The sequence below is a fragment of the Platichthys flesus genome, chromosome 12 (genome assembly GCF_949316205.1).
Source record: "Platichthys flesus chromosome 12, fPlaFle2.1, whole genome shotgun sequence".
Classification (NCBI taxonomy): Eukaryota; Metazoa; Chordata; class Actinopteri; order Pleuronectiformes; family Pleuronectidae; genus Platichthys; species Platichthys flesus.
This window is the reverse complement of record NC_084956.1, coordinates 10,836,731-10,863,439: the sequence shown is the minus strand read 5'-3', so window position 1 is coordinate 10,863,439 and position 26,709 is coordinate 10,836,731. Positions and strand designations below refer to the sequence as shown.

General features: G+C 43.5%; 1 protein-coding gene across 1 annotated transcript; it reads left to right on the top strand.

The window, feature by feature from the left end:
* Positions 1-1,657: 1,657 nt before the first annotated feature.
* Positions 1,658-20,612, top strand: crtac1b (cartilage acidic protein 1b). The gene is given in 17 exon segments (XM_062401367.1): positions 1,658-1,791; positions 1,793-1,833; positions 1,836-1,855; positions 2,090-2,280; positions 3,964-4,160; positions 4,507-4,643; positions 7,391-7,547; positions 10,679-10,813; positions 10,899-11,041; positions 14,738-14,874; positions 16,520-16,602; positions 16,872-16,972; positions 17,045-17,213; positions 18,436-18,581; positions 19,023-19,065; positions 19,178-19,321; positions 19,616-20,612. Coding segments are annotated over 17 exon segments (2,106 nt in total). The 3' UTR covers positions 19,744-20,612.
* The last annotated feature ends 6,097 nt before the right edge of the window (positions 20,613-26,709 follow it).

Sequence of the window (26,709 nt, the reverse complement as noted above, 5' to 3'; positions counted from 1 at the left end):
GTGTGTGTGTGTGTGTGAAACTGAAGATGTTGCTGGCTCTTTGTCGCAGTGTTATCAGGATCAGAGCTGGGCTTGAACGCTCCAGAAAGCACATGCTGATGTTGCACGCTTTGATAATGGCCTCTTAATGCCGCCATAAATAACCAAATCGAAAACATTCCTCTGCTTCAGACAACATTTTCCTCAACAGCTCTTTCATGCTGTTTGACGGGTTTACGACCAACGACTCTCTATGACGCTTGCCACCTTCCCAGCGCGGGGCACACTGTGGTTGACCCTGCAGATGTTGCATCCTGTGACCTCCGATTAAAGCAGGAATTGTTTTTATGACTCCCTGCTTGTGGAAAAAGTCACATTGCATCTTCACTAGACGACTGGAGCCGAGTGTCCCAGGTTTTTACTGCAGTGGAAGCGACTGCATGTCCTTGACTGGATAATGTAGCACCACACCATTCTATCAGGCCCGTTCCCCAATGGTTCCAACCACTCATTTGTCCTTTTTCACCTCATCCATCGAGTCATTATTATGAATTATTAGTGATACTTCACTTTTTCTCCATTTACAGACTGGCGTTAAACTGTCTCGGTGCTAAAGTCTTACATCATCTAAAAGTAAAACATTTCTTTTACTCTTAATTGTTTTTCCCCAAGTGCATTTTCACCCTTCACGATATTTCAAGACCCTTTTTCCACCACACTTTTTCTTTTCCTCTCCGCTCCTCTCTTTTAATTTATAGCTAGCCGCCTCTATCTAACCTGGAGTATATCAGCAGGTCTGAAAAGCTGCCTTCTGTAGTGCGGAACTGTTCAGCTCATTTGTCATCACATCCTGTTCTAATGGGGAAGAAACCGCCTCATCCCGAGCTCCCACTGTTGTTAATTAACCCCTCCTCGCTAAAAAAAGCCACGAGTTGACATCGCTACCAGTTCCCACGCCGGCGCTATCTCCTGCCAGGGGAGCTAGCGCTAGCCCCCCCGCCCACTTTTCTGCAGGTGTCAGCAGAGGTGCTTCCTCCCCACACCAATGTGCTTTCGAGAGTATCACTCAAACAGCAAGGCGTTTTTTTTTTTTTTTTATCTGAAATTGAATTGTTGAGGGAGATGTTAAGGAGCCATACATCACCTGGACACTCAAGAGTGAGCAGAGAGTGAAAATGTTCTGCGGCAGAGTGGAGGCAGGGACGGGAACGGCTCAATGGAACGAGTACGACGACGAAGGCTGCGTTCATAAATCCTCGGGCGGCGCAAATCAAGGTGTCAGCTTGCAAACACCATTCGGTGTGTGTGTGCGTCGTGTGTGTAAAGTTTTACAGTGCCGTTAATGATGAGTATTTTTATTTTGGCCTTAAGAAGGTGACCTTACCCCCTTTCCCTTCACCCTCCTCCGCCATGTTTCTCCTCATTGTTTTTGGAGCATCGGAAACTCCACCTCCACCTGCCTGCGCTTCACAAATCAATAGGATCGGTTGGGCCATGTTCACCTTCTCATCCACTGACCACTAAGAGAACCCATCACACAGGCTTTTTATCTAAGAACACTTCCCCAATTTAGAGCTGGTCCCCCTCCCTCAGGGAAGACAGCCCCCGGCCTGTTAGATGGGGTCATATTGGTTTCCTCTGTGCTCACTTGGCCTCTGGCTAATGCCCTGCTCCACGTATGGATTTTCTGTCCTGTAATTCCTCAAGCTGTCTGCATGTGATCGGTGGCTCAGATATAATCCTGCAGAATGCGGCTGATTGCGGTGGTATATCTTCATCTTTATGTCTCGGTGTAGCGGAGAACTCTGCCAAAAAACCCACCGATGTTTGCCCCGCTATGGATTTGGAGAAGTAGCAGAGGAGTTGCACTTTGCGAGTGTGTGACTTTAACCATTTGTCAGATTTTCATTTGCTGGAACTGCCGGGATGAATGTGCGGTGCAGTTCGCTCGCAGAGTGTATGTGTGTATGCAGCACGTGTGTGTTTCTACAGTAATAAAGCATTGTTTTGCCTTTTAGTGCAACGTGAAACATTTGGGAAACAAGATGTTCAACAGCACAGCTTTCTTCCTATTCAGCTGCTGTGTCAGCTGTTGTGTTTTTGTCCTCAGGTGAGGATGTTGTTGTGGCTGGTTCTGTTCCTGCCTGCCCACTCCTCGGCTCAGCGATCAGATCCCATGTTCTCAGCCATAACCAAGACCGCCCTCCCTCCTGACTACGACAACAACCCCACCCAGCTCAACTACGGCATGGCCGTCACTGACGTGGATGGGGACGGAGACCTGGAGATATTTGTAGCCGGGTGAGCAACGGGGAGTAGAGGGTGGTGTAAAATAGAACAGTTAAATGAATTTCTCGCATTATGAATCAGCCTCTAAATCCCCTTTACTCTTCATAAAGCATTGCAGGTGCTCATTTTTTCCAATATACACAATTAGAGCAGCTAATTAAGTGCTGAGGCTTAAGTAAAAGTGCACTGTCATTTTCCGAACTAAAGGTTGAAGACAAAGGCAAGAGACTCAAAAGATGTGAGATGTACTGGTGCCCTGAGGCTCACTCAGCTGATGAAAATGGATGTGATTGGATAGTGGGCCGTTGATGGGAACAGTTTGGCAAGCAGGCCTCTACCCAGTGAAGCAGGGACGAATTTCTCCGTGCTTAACAGAATATAGATGGACCAAGATGACCCTGCTTAAGCAGCTATCATATTCAGCAGGCATCACGGAGGAGGGCACCACAAAACTTCATTGAGGATGAAACCTCATTTCATTAGGAATCAAGAATTTGCGGATGGAGCGTTTCGGTTTATTTTATGCTGCCGTTGTTGACCTTCGGTGCTTCTGCGCGGCATTGGTCAATCTTTTAATGTTCCCGCTGCAACTGTGATTATGGGTCAAGTCACGGCGTTGCCACGTTAACCGTCAGAACAGAAAAGAGTGTTTTTAAAGTGTTGATGGATCAGAATTCTGTCCTTTATGTGGTCTCATTTAACGACTATGTCACAAGGGCAGAGTTTCAAATGATTCTATACGTTTGCATATACAAATTAGACATTATTTGAGCCTAAATACCTAGAGGCAAAATTAGATTTTGACAGATTATTGTTGCTTCACCATGTTGCAATGACAGGATGATTGATTTAAGTGATTTAGGAATAATAGCCCGGTTATATCAGTGCTGAATATATGAATCTAAACTTATGATGAAGTAATAAGCAGATTGGTAAGTTTAAAGAGCCTGAAAACCAATGTTCTCAATATAAACTAGGCTCTAAGTGAGGGCTTACCAACAGTCAAGGGGACTGTCGGTGAAAATGACAAATAACGCAATGTTAAAAACAGATACAAATTCCTGAATTCCCTGAGGAGGATCTGTACCAAACTTGAATGTTTTTTTCTCTGACTCATTCTGCATCCTATCAGCAATTTCATCAAAAATCTGTCCAGTAGTTTTTGTGTAATCTTGCTTACAAACAAACAAAGTAAAACAACCAACAAATAAACGGACAGGGGTGGAAAATATAACCTTCCTGGGTGGAGGTAGTGAAGTGGTCCTTTATGAATTAAATTCAAAAAGTTTTGTTATTGAACATCTGTTTTTTGTTATTATGTCAAAAATTACTTAACACAATTCTATGCACCAATTAGAACTTAGCAAAATCTGTGCTAGTAGCAAGATTCTTATTTACAACTTGTGATGCTCAGCCTCCGCCTACATTTTGATGGTCTTAGTTGACTAACTTTTATCAAATACATAGTAAAACACAGTAAAACTTTCTAGTGGTTTAAGAATCAAATTCTGCATAAAACTCACAAGAGTCCTGAGCACAATCATCTGTAAATGAAGGACAATAAAATCGTCTTCAGGGTTTTCTATAAGAACCATCATTAGTAAATCTCCCAGGACTTCACTCATGCTTCATGTTGAAAATCTCCTGTGATGAACACTTATCATCTCCCCCCCCCCCCCCGGTGTCCGTTGACAGCTACAACGGGCCGAACCTGGTGCTGAAGTACGACAAGCAGAAGAAGAGACTTGTCAACATCGCCGCCGACAACCGCAGCTCCCCTTTCTACGCCCTGAGAGATCGCCAAGGCAACGCCATCGGAGTGACGGCGTGTGACATCGACGGAGACGGCCGGGAGGAGATTTATGTCCTGAACACCAACAACGCCTTTTCTGGTACAGTGCAAACCGACACTCATGCACACTCACACAGGGGTCGGTGATAACTCAGGGAAAAAAGTAGGAAAATCGGTATGCAGACATTAAGCTTATCTCATCTGAGTCTTCATCAGATAACACATAAGCTTTGTGATGCTATTAATCAATCCCAGAGCTGCAGAGCGTGGATCACCTCACCTCTGTCATTTTTGTTCAAAACCTCCCGACTCACATTTCCCACTTTCAGCCACGGCATCGCACTCGTACCGTTTCACCCACGGCTCTTGTGTCGCGTAACGCCTCTTTACACTCCACACATTCTTTTGCCTCTCCTCAACTGTGCTGCACGTCTCTCCGCATCAAGGTCGGGCGACATACTCCGACAAGCTGTTTAAGTTCCGCAATGGACGCTTTGAGGATCTGCTGAGCGACGACATTAACGAACACAGAGACGTGGCAAACCGTATGGCTGGGCGCTCAGTGGCCTGTGTGGACAGAAAGGTACAACACGCACGGGCACACTCACGCACACACTGTATGCAGATGCACGCCGCCGACCCACACACACACACACACACACAAACACAAACTCCCTAGAGTGTCTTCTGTGTACATGCATGGGTGCCTCTGTTTGTTTACCAGTGATAACTCATGCCCTGCCTACGCCGCCCTTCTCAGCATGTGCGATGACAGTTCATTTGGGGGAATGGTGTGCCATTTTCTCTCTTCTGTCCATCGCACCAGTGTAATTATAGAAGCCAGGGCTCGTTTGTTTTATAGAACATCGCGCGAGGGGAGGAGTGATGAGTGCACACTGCTGCTTTCTGCCCGTAACATTTTCTCTCAGTCCCTTTTCCCATTGTTTCCTTCCCTCTTTCCACCTCCATTCCTGCAGCTTTTCCCTCACCCCTGACTTGATGCACTCGCACTCCTTCTTTGTGTCTTATCTCGCACACAAACGTACAGTTCTCACTTCCAATCAGGGGACGGGATAAAGATGGTAATAGTGGGAACACGACAGTAGGGATCACAATACTTTTTCTTTTTTATTAAACCCCCGTCCCATCTCACTGAGCACTGATAGGTTACGCAGCTGCCAAAGCGATTGGAAAGATATCAACTTTTAATGGTTGATGGTTTTACAGGAAGCTTGGTGTGTGTTGTTCCGTGCTAGTTCAGCAGAGGGACCCGGAGATTACATTTTTACTATTGTCGAGCAGATTGTGAATAATACCAGGAGGTTGCACCGGCCAAAACTAGAGCGTGATGTTGGCCGGGTAGCTGATGAGTTTTGTTGTTTGTTCTCTCTTCAAAAAAGTTGTGTTATTCAGTAAAAAAAAGAACAGGGATAATAATTTGTTCGAGCTTTTTCTCTCTCCGACTCTTCTTGAAAGGGACGTCCATTCAATATTCTTATGCAAACTAATGAAAGTTACACATAGACGGGTTTTGCGATGAACTTATTGATTTTAAAATGTCCTTATTAATTAAACAAATGGAAATGTTGCATTGGAGGTGGGGCCTCATTCCGCCTCACTCACCGCGGCCGCTGTAAAGGCCGTGGGGCCACGTGCACTCTGCACACATGCCTGTCGCACCATTCAAAGTGCCAGTTCCAGTGACAGAAATTAGCCTTGGGATAAGACTTATTGAAAAATCATTGACTTTTAAGTCTGTTAAGTAACTGCCAGTGGCCTTCGTTGCAGTTCAGTCTCATTTTGTCAAGTTCTAAGTGTGTGTGTGTGTGTGTGTGTGTGTGTGTGTGTGTGCGTCTGTGTGTGTGAGAGTGACGGTGTGTAATGCTACCCACTCCTCCCGCCTCAGCAGCCCATAATGTGACGCTTGATGACATTTACATCACCCAGACTCATTTACTTTTCTTGTCTTGCAAAAATGTGTTAAGGTTAACACAATCGGTGAAAAGGTGTGTGTGTCTGGATATGTGCATGTGTTTGTGTTGACAGAAATATGTTCGGCCTGGTGGGAAAGCTCATTGGAATCAAGTGTGTAGTCTATTAGTGTGGTTCCGTCTGTGGGTTTGTGTCTGCAGGGACTCTGACTGATAATGGAGTGTGAAATTAATCTCCAAAGGGAGGCAAAGGCAGGAGCATAGGGAGAGGCAGAGAGGGGGGGCGGGGGTACAGGTTGGGAAACAGGGTTGGGGCAGATAAGGGGGGGAAGAAAAGGTTTGATTGGAAAAGGTTAAAGTATGCAGATAATATTCAGAGATAGGAAAGAGTTTTAAAAAGGTGGTTGGCGGAAACGTCTGGTGACTTTCTATATGTTTGATATAGTTAACAAATCCTATGAAAACCCAATAAATTATCTGATCCTGTTCACCAGTATTGTCTGTGCCGGAGAAGCCTGATACATATTTTCCCTCGGTGTCATAAAACTCTGTGTCATAAAACACATTCTGATCCAAAAACTACTAAAACTGTTCCCTGGGTGACATATACCTCTATTAAGACAATAGTATTTCTTTAGGTTGGTTCTACACAATCTCTCTGCTGCTATAAATACTCGAGAGGAAGTATTTTTATCCATGGCTGAGAAAAGTACCCAACAACAAACAATTTACTCCTATTCGATACGTCTTTGGTAAAAAAAATTACAAATAAAAGGAATAAAGAAAAAAAGTACAGTGTTTATATACCCACACAGGATCTTTGTCAGGTCCTTTTTTTTTTTTTTAATTAACAAATTCAAAACTGGTATTTTATCTCTGAAAAATGTGCAGCATATATGCAGTAATAACGTTTTCAGTTTTATAACATTACTTTTACTTTGTCCTGTTGCTCAACACGTTTTGTGGTTGTTTTAAAATTTTCAAAAAATGTACATCATCAGGAATCTTCAGCTTGAGATGTGTGGCCCCTTTGATTACATGCATGAACATTTCCTAAACCTCCATTTTACTGTGGTTGTGTCTAAAAAACTATAAGCAGCTTGAACAAGGTTAAGAAACATATAAATGGATTGTTTGGGTTTGTTTTGATGGAAAGTCAAATATCATCAAATTCTTTGTCACCCTACAGGATATATTACTTCTGGTTTCTTATTGCTGTGCTTTAAATCATAATAACTTCTTTCATTAGCTGATGTTTTTGACGGAGCATGATTTACTCTGAGCTTAAAGCAATAAGCATAATATCCCCTTTATCAACCTTTATTAGGTAAAATAAACTATATGTATATATAAAAAAAGAGAGAAATGAAATAAAAAATGTCTTTGCTTTTCCTCCCAGGGTACAGGACTTTATGCTATTTACATAGCTAACTACGCCAGTGGCACCGAGGGTCCTCATGCTCTCATTGAAATGGATGGAGTAGCGAGTGACCTTACGCAGGGCGTCATTGCCCTGTCCAATGTGGCTGAGCAGGCCGGAGTCAACAAGTTCACAGGTAGGTGTGGAGATATGACTCAGTGTGTGTGTCTGTGTGTCCATGTTTGTGTGTCTGTGTGTCTGTGTGTGTGTTGTGGGGACTTTAATCTGTTTACAGAGTCACTTTATGGGGACAATAGCCGGTCCCCATAAAGTAAATCATTACACTCTGAGATGAAGGCACTTTTTAAGATTAGAATAAAGGGTTAGACAAGTAGTAGTTAGAGTAAGTTTACAGGAAATGAATGTAAGTCCATCATGGAGACACAAATGTTTGTGTGTCTGTGGGTGTGTGCGTGAGCCTGAGTGATGTAAGATCATCAGGCACTGCTGGACCTTCAGCCTGATTTACACAGACATCTGCAGAGGAGCATGTGCTGCTTGTTCCCGGAGCCTCTGAAATATAGGACCTCAGCACAGAGAGGCTGCTCGACAGGAGGAGAGTAAAGGAGAGCTGGAGAGGGGCCAAGCGAGGAAAAGAAAGAGAACATGATGAGTGTAAGCGTGCGAGAACATAGAAATGACTAGAGAGAAGTGTTAGTGGGCTCTTTTGGCCCTGTCAGCTGTTTACTCCAGTCAAAGTCACAGGGAAGCCAAGGGGAAGGGCGACACTCACATACATCAGAGCGGCTCAACAGCCCCCGACACGGTATCCATCTCTGCCTATAGGGTGGGTCCCCAAACCTCTGAAGGTTTGAATAAAAGTATGTGGACGCTAGTGCACCACTCTGAAGTGCAATGTGCAATTTAACTCTGTCTTCTCCAGGTGAGATGGCGAAAAGGATTAAATAGATTGTATCCTCTACGATAGAAGCGGACGGTGTCACTCACTGATTTATGGAAATTTAAATGAGCAAAAACAGAAAGTGGGCATCATTGTCACTGTGGCTAAACCTCTGTCGAGCAGCCTTCCTGGCAAGAGAGTTGTTGTCAACAAATTACATATACAGTAAAAGCAGGGAGTCCTGAAGGCTTTTGGCACGGAGAGCAGTTCAAACCTCCAGTAAGGCCCAACAGTCCCTTTAGAAAACCACATTAAAAATCACTAGATCTGGATTTGTATTTTTTAGTGACTTATTCTTAGACAAATCAGTGTTGGAAAACAGCCTATATCTTGCAATGTTAGAGCAAGTTCATATTTTTTTTATCCGGATCCACTCCAAAATTAATGGGTTTCTTCCTCAGCCATACCGCACCCTTCCACCAAGTTATATGAAATATAATGTGACTTACAGATAAATGCACATGAAAGCAAAACAATTTCGAAAAGCGTAATAAATAGTTAAGTTGAATCAGGTTATAGTGTTGTGTATAACAGTCTTTTTCTTAGACTTCTCACGATGTCAAAGAAACAGACAAAACATATTCCTTTCGCCCCCTGATCCAGATCTGCACCAAAATGTAATGGACTCTTCCTCCTGTCCATCCCCTCCACAACATTTTACAGAAATAGTTTTTGCATAATCCTACTAATAAACAAACAAACAAGCAAACACAACTTCTTTGGCAGAGGTAATAACAGCCACATAACTGGTTCAAATCTCCTCAAGGATGTCTGCTCTCCCTTCACCAGCTATAAAATACTAAAGAACAAAAATAAATCTTTAAAAATGCTAAATTTATCAGAGAAAGAGGCTTCAGGAAATTATCTATAACAAGTTCAAATTTATATTTATTCCATAATAACACATCTAATTTAGAAAATCTCATTCACCAAGTATACAGATTGTTATCTCCCTGCACAGCTTGGCATTCATCTATCTCATCCTGACTACTTATAATTTGTGTATTACTTTTTTTATTTTATTATCACTGACCAAGCACATAAATATCATTTTGGGGGCAATGAAGAATATCTAATCTAATTTAATCTAATCTAATCTAATCTAATCTAATCTAATCTAATCTAATCTAATCTAATCTAATTTAATTTAATTTAATCTCATCTAATCTAATTTAATCTAGATTAATTCAGCATGTTACCCTTTCATGCACACTATTTCTTAATGTTTTATGTTGGTCTGTATTGTAAGCTGCTCTCTCATGGGACACAACATATTTTTAACTGACGTAGACTAATTAAACTGAAATTGTAATGATTTTCAACAAAATGTCTGACCTTGAAATGACATTTACTTTGAAAAGACTCAAATTGTCTCGAGCCAATTTAACCCTGTGAGTCAAATTAAAGATGTGTGTCGTCTTAACCATAGAAGAGGAGAACCATAAATGTCAGAATCCAATAGTTCGCCATGATTTGTTTCTCTTGATGACAGTGGCCATCAATGGGTGAAAACTGCTGCCTCTGTGATATTATAACGTTTCCACTGGAAAGACCTTGACCTTGATGCCCAGGAAAGTTTTAGAAGTGGGACGTGACCTAATATTTGTGCGGAACAGATTCAATCTTCATCTAGTTTTTTTGCAGGGCAGCGGGGGAGGGGGGGGGGGGGGCTGGTGGGCAGACTGCGAAATCCTTGCGGTAGATGGAGATTCATCACGTTGATCAGAGCGGAGGGACAATGGGGGAAGTTGTATATCTAATGGTTACATATCTCTGGAGAGACGTGTGTGGTTTACGACCATTGGGGGCGAGTGGTGTTTGTCTGGCCCAGTAAATCAGGAGCGGGTCGTCTTCACCCACTGACTCTACGTACTGGAAGGACAATCAAAGCCCTTTCAGCTGCATAATTAGACTCCGCCGGTCGGTGATGAGACACTTTGGCGCAAAAACACTTGACTTTATAGAATGCCATCGGGAAATCCTGGGGTGATGCTGAGTGTACTGAACAGACGCAAACATCTTTTCATCAGGAGAAAATCACTGTTAGCTTTTTGCTCGAATGCAAAAAGGCACCCAGCGTGTGTCGCGTCTTTGCATTGTTGTGTTTGATTGTGTTCGTCCCCAGGTGTGTTTGTCTGTGTGAGCGGAGCCCATCAGTCAATGTGTGCGTCCGCCCTGCTCGGAGGAAATTGCCTGGAAAGACTATAATGATCCCCGGCTGATCTCTCTCTCTCGTTCTGTGCTCTGTTGTTTCACCTGTTCCTCCGCAGCTTTTTATATATTTAAAACCGTGTGCCGACCCTTAGCTTTAACCGTCCGCATTTATCTCATCACAGAGGCTCGTATCTGTGTGTCTGTCTGCGCAGGAGGACGAGGCGTCGTGGTGGGGCCCATTGTCAGCCAAACGCTATCCGATGTGTTCTGCGACAACGAGTACGGACCCAACTTCTTGTTCAGGAACAACGGGGATGGAACGTTCACGGATGTGGCACAGCAGGCTGGTGAGAGGAAACGTGTGCAAGCAGATGACATCGATTATGTGAATTTGGCTTCACATGATTGACTCATATCACCGTATGACTGTAGGTGTGGAGGACCCCATGCAGCACGGCAGAGGCGTCGCTCTGGCGGATTTCAACCGCGACGGCAAGACAGACATCGTCTACGGGAACTGGAATGGGCCTCATCGCCTGTACATGCAGCAGAATAACCGTAAACAGAAGTTCAAGGTGGGTTCACGTGGGTTTCCTCGGTATTTGCCAAATCCACATTCAGATAAATATCAGCATTTACACCAGAACGTCCTGTGACTTCAGGTTTTTAATGAAACATAAAGTCTGTATACCTGTTTGAAAAGGTGGGCTGTACAGGCTGCCGACCCAGAGAGAAGTAAGACACAATGAAAAAGCACCTGGGCCCACACTCTAACTAGACTGTTTCCATTAGATGTTATAGGTAACAAATTACCATTAACCCCTGAAAATTGCTGCTTAACATTGATAAAACTTTAATATATGACCTCATTCATGAAGATGCTTTGTGCCTGAGCGGATCTGCTGCCGCGTTGCTTCACGACATCATCAAACAAGGTATTTCCTCATGGTTTAGATTGAGAGAGGTTACCTATTGTGCACTTCAATTCAATCAAACCACACACTCATGAATATCAGTATTCTAAATGTGCCTGGTTTTCCTTGGTAAATTGGTGAAAATGTAAAAAATCGCCTTTGTAATGTTAAGGAAAGTGAAAATTGAACCCTCTCTGAAAGTCAATAGGTTTTCATTGGCCGATACCTCCTATCTCCACCAGGTTTCAATCAAATCGGATGAGAGTCGTCCTTGGCGGATGTGAACATTGACAGAAGTTGTATGAAGAGGGACAATAACTGGAGCTTTAAAATGAACTCTCTGCACACATGACCAAGGACTGAAGAAATCAACTGCAACCACATCCTTAATCAAAGCAACTAGTGTCACAGGCCGCTTTACAGAGTCAAACGAGTCCGGCTCCGTTTCCTCTGTGTCTAATGAGCAAGCAGAGAAAACACGGCGAATGCCAGCGGTCGACAAGGGAATTACCATGAGTAGAGATAGAGAGGGATTTAAAGAGGGACGCGTGGTTGATTTACTCAGAGAACGACTCTGCAGACGACTCCTGTGAGACAGCGAGCAGCGTGCATGTGTTTGCGTTGTACAGACAGCGGCAGCCCTTGCTGTATAAATCCACAGAGGGTTTTGCGTTTGGTGATGTATGTGTCAGGACCTGCGGCCGCATCTTTTACCAAAGAGATAAATGTCAAAGGAGACATCTTTATAGGGGTCAAGTAAGAGGTTAATGTGTGATGGTTAGCCCAGAGACAATACCATCAGCATGACACGTACACACCCACACACCTCACACACACCTCACACACACACCCATGCACGCGCTAACACCCAGAAGACAAATTAAATTAACTGGCCGATGTTTTTTTTTAAACCCAGATTGTTAAATCACGAGCCCACAACACATTTAAGACCCCTTTCCCCCTCATAAGCTGACGCTCCTACTAGCCTGTATTGACCTTTGGCATGCATAATGAAGCTGTTGTATCACTCCAGTAAACCGCTAATTAAATTGGGCTGAAACAGCAGCTTGACGGGGTAGTGGAAAGTGCCGATTAGGCCTGTTTGTGCTTTAATTAAAATCTATTGCCGAGGTTTTCCTCGCAAAAGCTTCAACGTGCACACACGCGGAAGCACAGCCTCACATATCTCACACGTATTTAAAGAGACGGTAAAAAGGCCAGGGCAGACGTTTCTTGGTCGGTGCACTAAAGGCTGAGCAGGAGCCACCTTATAATGAATGGATGTAAGGCTGTGGTGTTCAGAATTAGATGGATATAATCATAGCCTATTATTTAGACCGTCATTACAGCGATTCATAAATCTTGGATAATGAAAATATGAGTTACATCCTAAATTTAAATCACACTCTCAGAGATATAAATATTTAAATTTTTATTTACTATATTTATTAAACATACAAAAAAAAATGCATTTCCCAGTCACAATAAATCCACTAAAGTTGTAAATACTTACTGTCCATTTTGAGAAACTTTATTCGCAACAAATCATAAACCGGTCATACTTTTCTTTCTCAAACTCTCTCCCCTCTTTTTCTGCAGGTTTCTCTCCTCCATTTGTGTTCGGGTCTTTTTCCTCTTATGGCACATGTATGCGTTCTATTGTTCCTCTCCTCCTCCCTCATGGCCTCAGTTGGCCATCCCCTCTCCTTCACCTGAGAAGCAGAAGGTCACTGTAGGCACCCCCCCCCCCCCCCCCCTCCCGCAGCTTTATGAGCCTTATAATTAAAACAGGGAGTAAATACTGGAGGGAGTGAAAGGCCGCTCTATAACTCTTCCCCGACTTATCACCGTGTCATTGAAGCGAGGCGATATCCGTTACTTTCTCATGCAAAAAAAAAAAAAACTCCTCTGCTCAGGAGACTTTTTTTTGGGGGGGGGACAGGAGAGTTGCAGTCTTCTTCTCTGATGCCAGAGGACGTAAAAAGGGTCTTTGTTCTCATCTGGAGGCTTCAGATCAATCTTTTTTTCCAGGGGTGACCTACAGATCAGTGAGTAAACTGATGACAGCTCAGTGTCTAACTCAAGGACCGGACACTGATTATTGATGGACACGTCTGCTGTGAGGTGAAACTCGTGACCTTATGTTCCGGGTTATGGAAGCATTTCTCTACCCAGTCACTCGGCTCACACGTCCTCTTCACATGTTGAATTTATAACATTTATGATGCAGAATGCAATAATAGGAATTAAGACATTTAGGCGAATCACAGTTTGTCTCTAAGGGCCTAACCTGGTGCGACAGCATCTGAAATTTTTTATTTATAAATGTCATCACAGTGTTTTTTAGCGAGCACTTCTCAGAATTCACTAACTGCTCCTCTTCTTTAAATGAAATAAAGTGCCCTTGAGCAAGAAACTGAACCTCCCACTGCTCGGTGGTTTGGGCCGACAGAGCAGACAAAAACAAACAAAACTCTGCATATCAACCTCAATCTCACACAGGAGACAAACACATTTTATAATTGTATAATTATAGAGGGACAAAAATGACATTTACCGTATGTTTATGGAAGTGTTGGACGTAGCAGTAAAGCAACCTCTGGCTCTAACGCAAAAAGGGAAAGAGCAGAGCTTTAACTGAAAAAGCTAAATAAGAATTATATGAGAGTGTAAATAAAGATTCCTCCTCCCACTATACGGAAATGAAGCCAAAATATCCAGCATTCAAACGCTGCCATCTCGTGCGTTTGGAGCCGGAGTCTGAAAAGTAGCGATCACGTGTTGGAGCGGCGGTATCGAGCTCCCGCTGATACACATTCTCAACCAATCACGAGTCAGTCTGAGCTGTCAATCAGGACGTTTCACCTCATTTTATAACATCAAATAACTAATTAAAACCAAACTAACCGGAAACGCATCACTTGAACAAACATCAGTGTGATAAGATCTATCTAAAATGACAGAAACCATCTTTGAGAAGAACTTGATGAGCTCTGTGTCCCTTCCACTGAGATGGAGGAGGTGGGATGTATGACCGATACTGCAGTCGGCCACCAGGTGGCGAATTAAGAAGCTGTGGCTCCAATTTTGGGAGCTAATCTGTATATATATATATATACAGGCTGTGGAGAAACCCAACTACATAAGATGTGATGTTACTGTTACATATGCACAAATATGCTCTGAGCATGGCAGTAAAGACACATATTGTGAATCAATTCATTTTTAGAGCAGGTGAATTGGATTTTAACAGTTTCGGTGTGTTTTTCTGATTTGCTTTCACATTAAAATAAAGCTTTTCTTGTGTGTGTGTGTGTGTGTGTGTGTGTGTGTGTGTGTTTGCTTTTATTCCCTCAGGACATTGCATCCCAGAAGTTCGCCATGCCGTCCCCAGTCCGCACCGTCATCGTTGCAGACTTTGACAACGACAATGAGCTGGAGGTCTTCTTCAATAACATCGCCTACAGGGGCCCCTCCGCCAACAGACTCTTTAGGTACTCACACATATAGCAAACACTAACACGCGCACCCACACACACACATGCTGTTCAAGTATGGCAGTAAGTTTTAATAGTGCCTGCATGATGAGCTTAATGGACTACTCTTGCTTCTTCATTTAATATTCTAAAACTAGGCCTGGAAGCTGAGAAGAATTTAAACATCCCAGCCAGGGATACTTATCTAGTCTGGCATCCCGCCTCCTCCTCCACACATGAATGAATCTTTCATTAAGACAGTTTAAGGTTCCTTTTTGGCTCACGGTTTTGCTTCCTCTCCAGATAATATTAATGAACTCAGCCCTCAAAATATAATTTATGATACATATCAAGTGTAAGGACGTAACAGGAGACTGAACGCGTCCTGTCTGAATAAGAATCTGATCTGGCCTTATTTTTCTGAACAGGATGCAGAAATCAGGGTGAATCTTGCTTTGAGCTGGTGGGTTAGAACCAGTATCTAATAATCAGAGTCAACACCAGAGCTTTCCTGGATCAGAATAGTCCTTCACGTCGGGACAATGGAGGAAACCTGAAGTCTTTCTGGACACAGTGATGGTCAGACAGGAGTCACTGCTCCACAGCTCGTGGCTCTAATATAAAGACGAATCAGCTAATTCCACTCTGCTCTCTGGCTCCAACTATTTAGCTCAGGCTAATTAATTAAATACAGCTAATCAATATTTAGCTGAGCTGTGGAGCTCCAGAGCCAGGATCAGCACATTAGTGCACTGTGAAATGAAATTATACCCTGAGGAAACATGCAAATAGAAATGCTTTGTCACTAGTATATACTGCGTGAATTTCAAAGTCATCGATTGACCATGTTTCACAATTTATAACCTGTTGTTTTCTTGTCTTCAAATCATGAAATCATTGTGGTTTGTAAACTAAATGGCAGTGTGATATTAAGTTGGCAACAAAACACAAACAGTGCAATATGAGGGACTGAGAGCAGAAGACCAGAACAACACAATTTGAATCAGTGTGCTTACAGAAAGAAAACAGATCCAATGAGGCAAAACCAGAAAATCAAGTCAATCAAGATGAGGGAGGGTTCATGACAGGACTTTAAAATTTAACTTAATCATTAAATTTGATGTTGATCTAAAACAAATTTCAAGTAAATATTTAAGCAATTAACAAGAAAATAAAATACAAATTTAAAAAAGATGAACTAGATATTCAATCGTTGTATGTTTACATATGAGCTGCTTCTTATGTTTGTCCATAGGAATAGGCTTTTTTTTGCTGTTCAAAAAATGCTTATGTTAACTTACAACTACTTCAAAGTGTATTATAGAGCATTAATGTATATGTACTGCTAAACATATACTTCGAAATACAGGCACTGCCATTCTGATGTATTGTTGGGGAGTGTATAACAGTTTACATCATTATTTAGAAGCTGAGCCAATGTCTTATGTAATCAACTATTCAACTTTGTCGACAAATGGATGTGGTGGAGTATAAAGTGAGATATAAAACTGAAAGACATCAAATTGAAATACTAGAGTACTTAAGTAGTTAATAAAGGTAAAGTACAAGTTAATCCACATTGAACTCTGTGAATGTGCAGTAGCTGTGGTATCAATGTTTCATAGAGGTTTGATGGGTCAGTGCTGTGATGTTGATTTGACAGAGTGAGCCGGAGAGAGCACGGAGACCCGCAGATTGAAGAGTTGAATATTGGGAAGGCGTCCGAACCTGATGGAAGAGGAACAGGTGAGCGTCTTCAACTCAACGAGAACTAACAGAGGCAGGACCTGGAGCAAGCCTCGTGTCTGATATTACAACAGTGCCCCAATAGATGGCAGCAGAGCGCCACTGGGGATCTGAGTTTCCCCATGAGCTTTATAAAGAAAAATTACACGTTCCACATAATAAGTTGTGTGACACACACACAGTGTCCATGTTTCCCTGCATGAGGAGAATACATGATGTTGTATTGAACGTTCCATGAAGTGCATCATTACTCTGTGACTGTTCACCAGGAGCCGTAGCCACCGACTTTGATGGCGATGGCCTGCTCGAGCTGTTGGTGTCTCATGGGGAAAGTGCAGCGCAGCCGGTCTCTGTCTACAAAGTCAACCAGGTGAGTGTCTCTGTCTTAAAGACTTCATCATGTCAACAGAACCTTGACCTTTTATCCCTCTGTCTGTCTCAGGGCTCCAATAACTCGTGGCTGCGGGTGATTCCCCGGACCAAGTTCGGTGCTTTCGCCAGAGGAGCCAAAGTTGTGTTGTACACGAAGAAGACCGGCCCACACACACGGATCATCGATGGCGGCTCAGGATACCTGTGTCAGATGGAGCCTGTCGCCCACTTTGGCCTAGGTAACACTGCATTTAAAGTCTTACAGACACATGACTGTCTCTGTTAAGAACACATCATCTCTGCTCTGCCTCAAAGCACTGATTTTTACCTCCACCAAGGACAGTATGTTTTCACCCCTGTCCATTGGTTTGTAATCAAGATTACTCAAAACCACTGGACGGATTCCATGAAACTTGGTGGGAGGACGTGATATGGAACCTATTCAATTTTGTGCAGGTCCAGAGCATGGGACCAGAACAATGTTTGGGCCTTTTTAAACATTATTATAAACAGGTGTTGACCAGTGCAGTAAAGGGATTCATGGATCGTGATGAGAACAGTCTGACATTTTTAAATGAATATGTTCACTTGTTTGTCTGTAAATACAAAACTTTAAAGAATTTGATTTACTATATTTCCACAATAATCTCCACTGAAGGACAGACAAGGGAAGAAAGGGACAGAACGAGCTTCACAGAGTTGCAGTAAGAAGGAAAATGAAAGCTCTGTTTGGGAAGCATTGTTTCAATAACTCCTGTCTGATTAGGCACCCATGGGGGAGTCAGTTATCTTTGTGAGGGAGCAGGGTGGACAAAGAGGGACGAGCTGGTGGACAGGTGCCGCAGCTGGAAGCCGGCCTGGTTCCCCCCCACCCCCCCGGGACAGTTTGCTGGTGGCCATCCAGGGCTGCTGGCCCACCCACCACTGCTCGCTGGCACCGCTCACTGAGCCTGTTCTGTGTTAGGACTGTGCAAGCACAGCTCAGCTCCAAGAGGCCCTCAGTCACTTTTAATGCCTGATTACTCATAACACACTTAAAGGAACAAACTTTCCACACCATCCGTGGCGTCGGGGCGGACTTCCACACTTGAACTGCGTCACTACTGAAAAACATTCTCCACAGCTAAATGAGAGCGTGTCTGTGGGAAGAGAAGAGGTGAGATGTTCTTTGGCTCTCGGGCGGCACACCTGCTCACTGGATCGCTGCGTGGCAAAGTCAGCAGAGATCTGTTTACACTGGAAAGTGCCACTTTAATTAAGGGCTGCAGAGGCCCTGTGGAGAAGGACCTTCTCTGTGCCTGATTGAAATAGTTAATAGAGAGAGAAACCACTGTCTCTCACTCTGTGTGTCAGGGAAGAGGGGGGATATATTAACCTACAGTAAGTAGACTCCTGTATGAGCCCCTATACAGGTTTTGTGATTATTGAACTGTGTGTCGTCTGTGCTGTTTGTCTGACCAGGTAAGGACGTGGCCACCAACGTGGAGGTGTACTGGCCAGACGGTCGTTCAGTGGCCCGACCCTTGGAACCCTCAGAGATGAACTCAGTGCTGGAAATCCACTATCCAATACACAAGGAGGAAATCACTCCAACTGTAGAAATAAAGGTACAGCAGAGTTCACGATGCTCAGAGAATCTGGTTACCTGCAGGATTGTATCACCAGCAGAGTGACCCTCTGGGGTTATTATCAAACTTAGGGGCAGGAGCAGCACTGAGGTAAATCAACTGACATGATAAGACATATATAGCTTTATAAACTAGAGGGCTTGTGTTATGGGGCATGGCTTTTACAAGAGGGCCGTTGGGAGGGTGGGACTTACCGGTTGTATATATATAAGTGTTGCTTGCTCTTGCTAGCTTTCCCAGGATTACCAACCCTAGCTTTAAAAGAAAAATCCAACATGTATAGAAGCATCTGGATTTGTCAGTTGTTTTTCCATTTGTTTACTCTCTTGGCACTTGTTTACTTTGCTTTAACTTGTCACCTCTATGTACAGGATCATGACGATTCTAATGTTTGACTATTAAACTGGTTGTGCCTTGCAGTGTGGTGATGGGTTTGCTCTGAACGAGAACGGCCGCTGCACTGGTAAGTTGATCAGACTCATCGTCCCTGTTGACCAGCTTGTGTTTTGTGTCCTAAATCTAAAGCAGGAAGTGTCTTCCCTCCCTCCCCCCCCCCCCCCACCTGCCTCCCTCAGATAAAGATGAGTGTACCCAGTTCCCCTCTGTCTGCCCCCCTGACCGCCCCGTCTGCACCAACACCTACGGCAGCCATAAGTGCCGAGCCAAGAGGAGATGCAACCAGGGCTTTGAGCCCAACGATGATGGGTCAGCCTGTGTGGGTAAGTGGTCCTTGCAGAGTCGGGGTATAGACTTAGTTGGATTACCAGGATCTGGAGAACAAAGGAAGCACTGCCGGAGAACCAGATGCCTTAAGCTGCCATTAATTACTCTGGTTTTGAGCAAAAAGCTTAGAGGTGCTAACATTCCTCTGACCATGTCCCCATTCTGCAGCCCGCTGTCCTGCATGACTACCCCCCCCCCCCCCATCAGAATGGGCTCTCTTTTTTTCAGCCGTAAAGACGCAGATGTTGGCTAACTTTTCCCTGCCCTCTGTTTCGCCCCTGTCTCTGCAGCCCAGGTGGCGTACTTCGGGGGGACGCAGTCCTCCGGGCAACGCAGGTGGTCGGGCCTTTCCTTCTGGTTGCTCTCCATCTCTGTGCTGCCACTGCTCTCTACCCATCTTCAGACTGGACTCCTGTAGCCATCACTGTCCTTTCCCCCATCCTAACTGTCTCCACTGCTTAACGGGGACGTACAGAAACTCTCAGAGAAAACTCTTCGCTGAAACATCTTCTCCTCTACGGATCTCCATATTTACAGTCTCAACCCCCCCCCCACCTCCTCATCACTGCTATGTGTCACCTCTTGGCTCCCAGCCCCCTCTGACACACACAGGGAGCATGCTCGCTGGGAGCTACGGAGTTCAGAACTAACTGTGTCACACCCGCGGAGTCCTCACGTCATCACCTGGCACTTATCTTAGTGGGACCTGAACCGAGGCCAAGTCAATAAGTGGAGCCGCGGCGTATAAACCTCTGCACGTACGGATCTGGCTCCGCACACCACATTCATTAGAGGCACGCCGAGGCCCCATCTGTATCTCCACAAGGCCGCAATGTTAATCCTAACAATGTCACTTTCATTCTGATTATGGACTCACTGGGATGCTGAGAAACACCAGGTCTTCACACTCTAGGTTGTGTGTGTGTTTGTGTGTGTGTGTATGTGTGTGTGCCTCTACAAAGAGGCGGTCGGCTAGAGGAACATATGCCAGACCATCTGTCTCCGATGGTAGGTTACATTTGGTTACCTATAAATAATAGAACGGCACAGTGAAGAAGATTAACACACGTGTAAGAGTTCTAAATACAGTGACTGGAAGGCGTACTTGAACCCATCATCATTTATTTATCAATTTTTAAATCATTCTCCAGATACAGTTGTAAATTTCTAAGTTGACATGAAGTTGTTTATGTCTCGTGATTTGGCTTCCACGTTGAATCTAATAAGCATCAGGGAACAATTGAGAATGTGAAGATGAGGTCACGTTGATGTTTCTTGCTCATGAAGATGGCGTCAATATCATTCAATAAAATCTACAGAAATTATATTAAAATTTTAAATATACAGATTTAAAGTTTATGTCTGAATTATTTCAGGCATTGTAGCTGCTAAAATGTACTTTACTCTATCGTAGTATATTAATCATTTCAAACATTTCTACAAATGATAAGGCTGCTGATGTGCTTTATTTTGGTTGATGTCAACACTAGAATGAAATTACAAAAATCAATAACGTGGTAGTTTAATATTTTTAATTAATTTCAGAAATAATTAAATGTAATCGCATGTAGTTTTGTGAAATAGCTTATCACTACAGGGTCCAGCAAAGAGGCCTCAAAAGTGTATTTGTTGGGAACTATTTTTCATTGTTGATTGGGATTTTTAAGGGATTTGTTTACAAGGAAAAAATTTAATCTGTTTTGACCGACTTTTTAAGTTGTGTATATCTGCTGCTGTGATTTTCTGGAATAATCTATCACAAACCACATCTGCCTATTTGCTGCAATGTATCACGTAGACTGTGATACAGTGCAGTGAAAAAATAAAATAAAAGCACATGAAACCCTTAATTTTGATTTAACACTACAGATGAAACTCTGTAGCGGCTGCCACATCTTTTTCAAAACTTGTTTTAGGAATCTAATAAATATTTCTGGCAGGAGAAATTACCCAAAAGTGAAAACATTGTCTTACACAAGATGTTGACGGCTGCGTTCAAATCATTGCGCAGAACAACCTCAGCTCTCATCCCTGCAGGCCCGACCGCAGAAGCTGCACAACTCACATCTACTCCAGTGTTACACCACAGTCACTGTTGTAGCAAGGGATCGATTTATCATCAGGTGTTGACCAGTGCAGTCCTCCAGAGAAAGGCCTTTGTTTGTCTGTGTGTGTGTGTGTGTGAGATTCCCGGATTTCTCCCTCTTCACTCTCTGAGGCACGTGTTACATATTTTGGACATTTGTTTCGCCATAAACCTCACATTCCATTGTTGAAACGGCTCCAGACGTAGCCCCTCGACATCAGCCGGGTTGATGAGCTGGACCCGACACCACAGATGCCACCTGTACATAGAAAAAAACATTTCAGCTGAGACTGGACTTATTTCTCGCCGAGACCATTTTAATGAAATCTGAGAAGCATCAGAGCATGAAAAACGACTAAACAAATGATGATGGATGTGTCAGAGCTGCTCAGCGCGGGTCTCTGCTGGATCCGCGTTGACAATGTGGTCACTCGCCCCGCGTGAGCCAAAGACTCTGAGGAGAGCCTGAGCTCCAGAGGGGTTCAGCAGGATCCAATCAAGTCCAATGCTTTTATATATGTTCATAGAAATGTTCCTTTATGTCAAAGAGGCTCGGCTGAGGTTTGTTTTGTAGTTTTAATCTCGGGTCAGGACTTGAACTGTGACACCAAGCTCTGACGTGTCAGCTCACAGTTTGCATGAACAATAACCTCCACATGTGTTTATCAAAATTGCACGCTTTAACGGAGTCACACAGGTGTTCTTAACCCCATCGCTCACATTCTCCTACTTCAACGTCTCAATCCTTATGGAGGTGTTGTCATTTGTTGTCAAAAACATGGTTGTGTGAATCCAGTTTGTATCTTTTTCCTATAAATGTGTTGAAGTGGCATTTCAGCCGATTCTAGTATTCCGCAGAATATTGTGGGCTGTTTGACAACTTCTATGTTCATGCAACTGAACACACTGTGTATTTACTGTGTCTACTCTGCCCGGTCATACATGCAGGGGGGGGGGTCTCGCAGATCGCAGGTTTATCATGTGAATCATTTCTGTGAAAATAAATGAAAACATAATGTTCATAGTGATGGATTACTGAAAGTATTGTTAAATATTTTCTGTATTAGAGAGTGGAAGCCAGTGAGTACAATATATGATACATGTACAAGGATGGATGACATGACTGATCTCCAAAAGTGAAGCCAGAGGGTCTTGATAGCCCCCTGGGGGTTGGCTGCAGTCTAGGTCGTAAACCCCGCCTCCTCAGGTGGCTGGGATATGGACCAAACTGATAAGTCAAAGTACACGTTGGTTTCTGTCATTTCAGGTAGTTCTAATCCCAATGAGGTTTTTCAATTGTCCATGATCTGCTAATTATGGTTAGAATGAGGTATTTAATGCTATAAAAACAAATGTTATGATTGACATCAGAGACCGACTCACAATTGGTGTACCTGCAGGACCCTGATACTGTGGTTTCATCCCTCAATCGCTGCTGTGCAGGCCCTGACTCCAAATGATGATTCAATTGTACCTGGAATATTTGGGCTTTTTGGACAGTGGGAGGAAGTGAAGACGCGTCAACCATCTTTATGTACAGTTTAACTACAAAGACAGAATCGAGCCAACGAGGAAGAAGCAAAACTTAAGAAGAAACTCTAACTATTTAATGTAGTCGAACAGATGCACTGACAGATAATCCAAAACCTGCAGGAAGGATACTCTCTTTGTGTGTGATGTGTTAGTGTGTGTGTGTGTGTGTGTTTCAGGATCAAAGCATTATTTGTACCCTTGAGGCGCCAGCTGTGTTTCTTTCTGCTGATATGAACAGCGAGTGGAGATGCCCTTGTGCAACATAAAACCTGGAACACACGATGCTCAACGTGTGCGTTTCAGGGAAGATCGGACATGTGCATGTGTCTGTGGCCACGTGTAGCAGCCTGTTTGTGTGTGGCCTCGTGCTCCATGTGGAAAAAATAATCCAAATGCAAAAATGTTTGGTTTTTCAGACCACCGATCAAAAACAATGAACAAGTGCTCACAGAACAGGACAGAAGATCAGACATGAAAGGATAGTGGTTCTGTACGGAAAATTTCCAGAGCAAGGAGACGAGAAGAAAAAGCTTCATAAATGTGGCTGTATACAGAGCAGTGGTCATTTCTTTTAAACCTGGTCCAGTTAGCGTGAATGTTTATTTTCTCTAGTCCGAGATAAAAAACAACAGAGTGGGCTTTTTTTTTTTTCGAGCTGTGTGCAAACGTCTGTCTCCTGCGTCTGCGGGTCAACGCCGACCTGAATCCAATAAAGATGCACTGGGGTTCGTTGAAGCCTGAGATAAAAAAAAAATGCTTCATCATCACTGCTCTAATTGCCTTATCACATCTTAAGTCATTCTTCAATTAGTTTGACTCATTTCCCCGTGCCTGAGCACTAAAACAACTCAGTGACGTTAGAGATTGAGCTACTTGCCGTTTGGAGCATGAATGACATCGCACACAGCAGCAGGCTGTTAAATAGGTTATGGATTATTGTAATTGCTGCTGTTTCCCAGGCATATTTCCAACACATCAAGGTAATTAAATAAGAGATGTAACGTTATCAAACCTAATGTGATCTATTCATTTTTCTACCTAAAGTGGCCACAAGAGGCTGCAGCGATTCTGAGTATGCAGTAGGCAGAAGGAAAAAGTATTGAGTTTTAAATTTTCATATTTTTTCATTATTTCTATAATTTTTTGTCAAAGATGCTTAAGACATTTTATTTTGACATCATACTGATTTTTATTTGCAAATATTATGTAATTACATTTTTTTATTTGATGCAGACTCTGGCTTCAAGTTCCGCGCAAATTTGCATTTGTATCTGGGACATTTTGACTCTGGTCCAAAATACTGGGAGAAAGTAACAACTCATCACCCACCACTCATGCAGTCATACAGTCTAAGCTACAGACCAAGTCATTCATAAGTCTGACAGAATGAGAAACACTGGTTCATGAGCCATGAGTTCGGCAAATTATCAAAATTAGCCAAGAATGTTTGAAAAGACTGCCTCATTGAGCAGAAATTAAGTATAAAAGCCCTAATAATGCAAAACAAATGAGCCTCCAAATCCATCTTTTTCCAGCTGGAAGCACATGGAGCTCTTCGACAATGTGTCTAAGATCTTCCTCTGTGAGGTTTTATCCCTGTTTCACCCGGTGCTCTGCAGGATCTCACTCCCGCTTCGTTAAAACAGCCGTTAGGCAGGGCAGTGACAGACGGAGCGCAGTGTGTTTGCCAACAGATCGCAAGCAGAGTGAAACACAATACCCTGTTTCACAATTAACCAAGGTGATCAACAGTGACATTTAAACTGGAACCACACGTTCCCAGCCTCCAACCTCGTGTTTTTCTGCAGCGTTCTGGGGCTGCGCTTGGTGGAGGTCCAGCGGCAAACACAACACAAGGACTGTCAATCACGATGAGGTTAAACAAACTGAGCGGATACTCCTGCCAAAGCCAACAGGCAGGGTAGAGGTATATTGGGTGGGGAAAAAAGAAAAAATCGATTTTAAGGACAGCCTCCAAATCCAGGGTAAGCAGAATAAATCAAGTGTGGCCAAAACGCAGTGAGAGACAAATCCTGCTGTTTCCGCCGTGTCCTACCTCCTGAGTATCTCAGCACTGCAGTTTTCACTACAGAGCAAACAAATATGTAAAATCAGGTACAACGTCTGTGCACATGTTCAACTAGTAAGCCAGAGAGAGAGTCTGTGTGTGAGAAGAGTTTGTGTGCAGAACGTCAGCAGAGGCACTGGATCTCTGCTTGCTGCATCAAGCAGGACACGGTTTATTGCACAATCATAACTCACCGTGATCCTAAATTTGGGCAGATGTAGATAAATGGGTTTTTAAGGTGCCTGAGCGAGCACAGGCAGAGTTTTGCTGCCTCAGGAGACTCTGTGTTGGACCGTCAGAGTCACCGCACTATTGTGTTTGGCAATAGTGTTCCTGCTGTTTTGTTAGTTAACGTCGAGGGAGCTGAAACGTGTGTGTGATCCCGGTGGCAGAATGCAGCAGTGAAACTTCTGCACAGGTCTGTCTGATCTGATGCATACAAGCACAGCATTGTGACCTTCACCGAAACGACTGCACTGCGTTCGCCAGGCACCACGGCCAGGGAAAACACTGTCGGAGCACAGGGGCCGCAGCAGGATACTGACTTTATTTCGGAATAAACATTTTAAGCAATCAATACCAGAGAGTGACCCCCCCCCCCCCCCCCCCCCTTCTGCACGTCTGTGACTCAGACAGAAAGGAAATAGTGGGAAAAGGTTAAGCAGGCCATTTTTTTTTCTTCTTCCTTATTCGAGAACAAGGAATGAAAGATCAGGAAGGGAGCGGAGAAAGTAGAAAAGAAAGTGTCGGGCAGCCAGGGAACGTGGGCAACGCTTAAAGCAACAACCTGTAGCAGCGGGCGAGGGAAAAGACTCCGAGTAAGAAAGGAGGCCTGTGAGGGAGAGAGTGTCTTGGGCGTGAGTGACCTTTGCCGACAGGTGTTGAGACGTTTCTTCACTCACTCGACGTCTTTAAGAAAATATCAGTTCACTCTCAGCGCTCCTCCCGCCTCCTGTCATCTTAACTAAGACTCCGTGTCTGCCAGAATATCATCACTCATTATTGGCCTTATGAGCAGGCTATGATGGATCTACTGTACACCTCTCATGCACAATGCACACAGGCACACCCTAGGGCTGTCACTGATGCAAAAAAAAACTCCCATTATACTTAGCTTCATTGAGTGATTGTCCACTAGGGGACAGTGCAACATCCTGACATAGAATCACCCTAAGGAACAACAATTTGGATTCATGTTTTTTCCCCAAATAATGATGATAATATGTATTTTAGCTCTGTATAGGGCTCCACAAACTCATGAGGGGAACATCTAGAAATAATGAGAAGTAATGTACAGTACATGTATAAAACAGTTGTGAAAATGGGTGGTTTGTTTGGGAAAAGAATATAATAAATATTGTGCATCAAAAAGTTTTATCGCAATAGAATAATTCAGTTTTTCCCTTGTGTAAAACTATGATTTTGGCCTTTTTTCCACAAAATCGAATTAAAACCATCAGACACGAGATAAAAAAGACTCAGTGGGCACATTATATCTTTTCCTTTACCTTCATTAAAACTTCTGCAGACGTCCATTGTCCTTAGTCTAACAAAACAATTGTTATGGTCGGGGGAAGTTGATTATTAATGGGCGTTTCCATTAGTCACACACCCCTTCACCATTCTTGGTGCTTGGTGGAAGTTAAACCGTTCAGAGAAATGGATCCATTAGTAAGGTCTGGTTCCAGTTTTGGTTG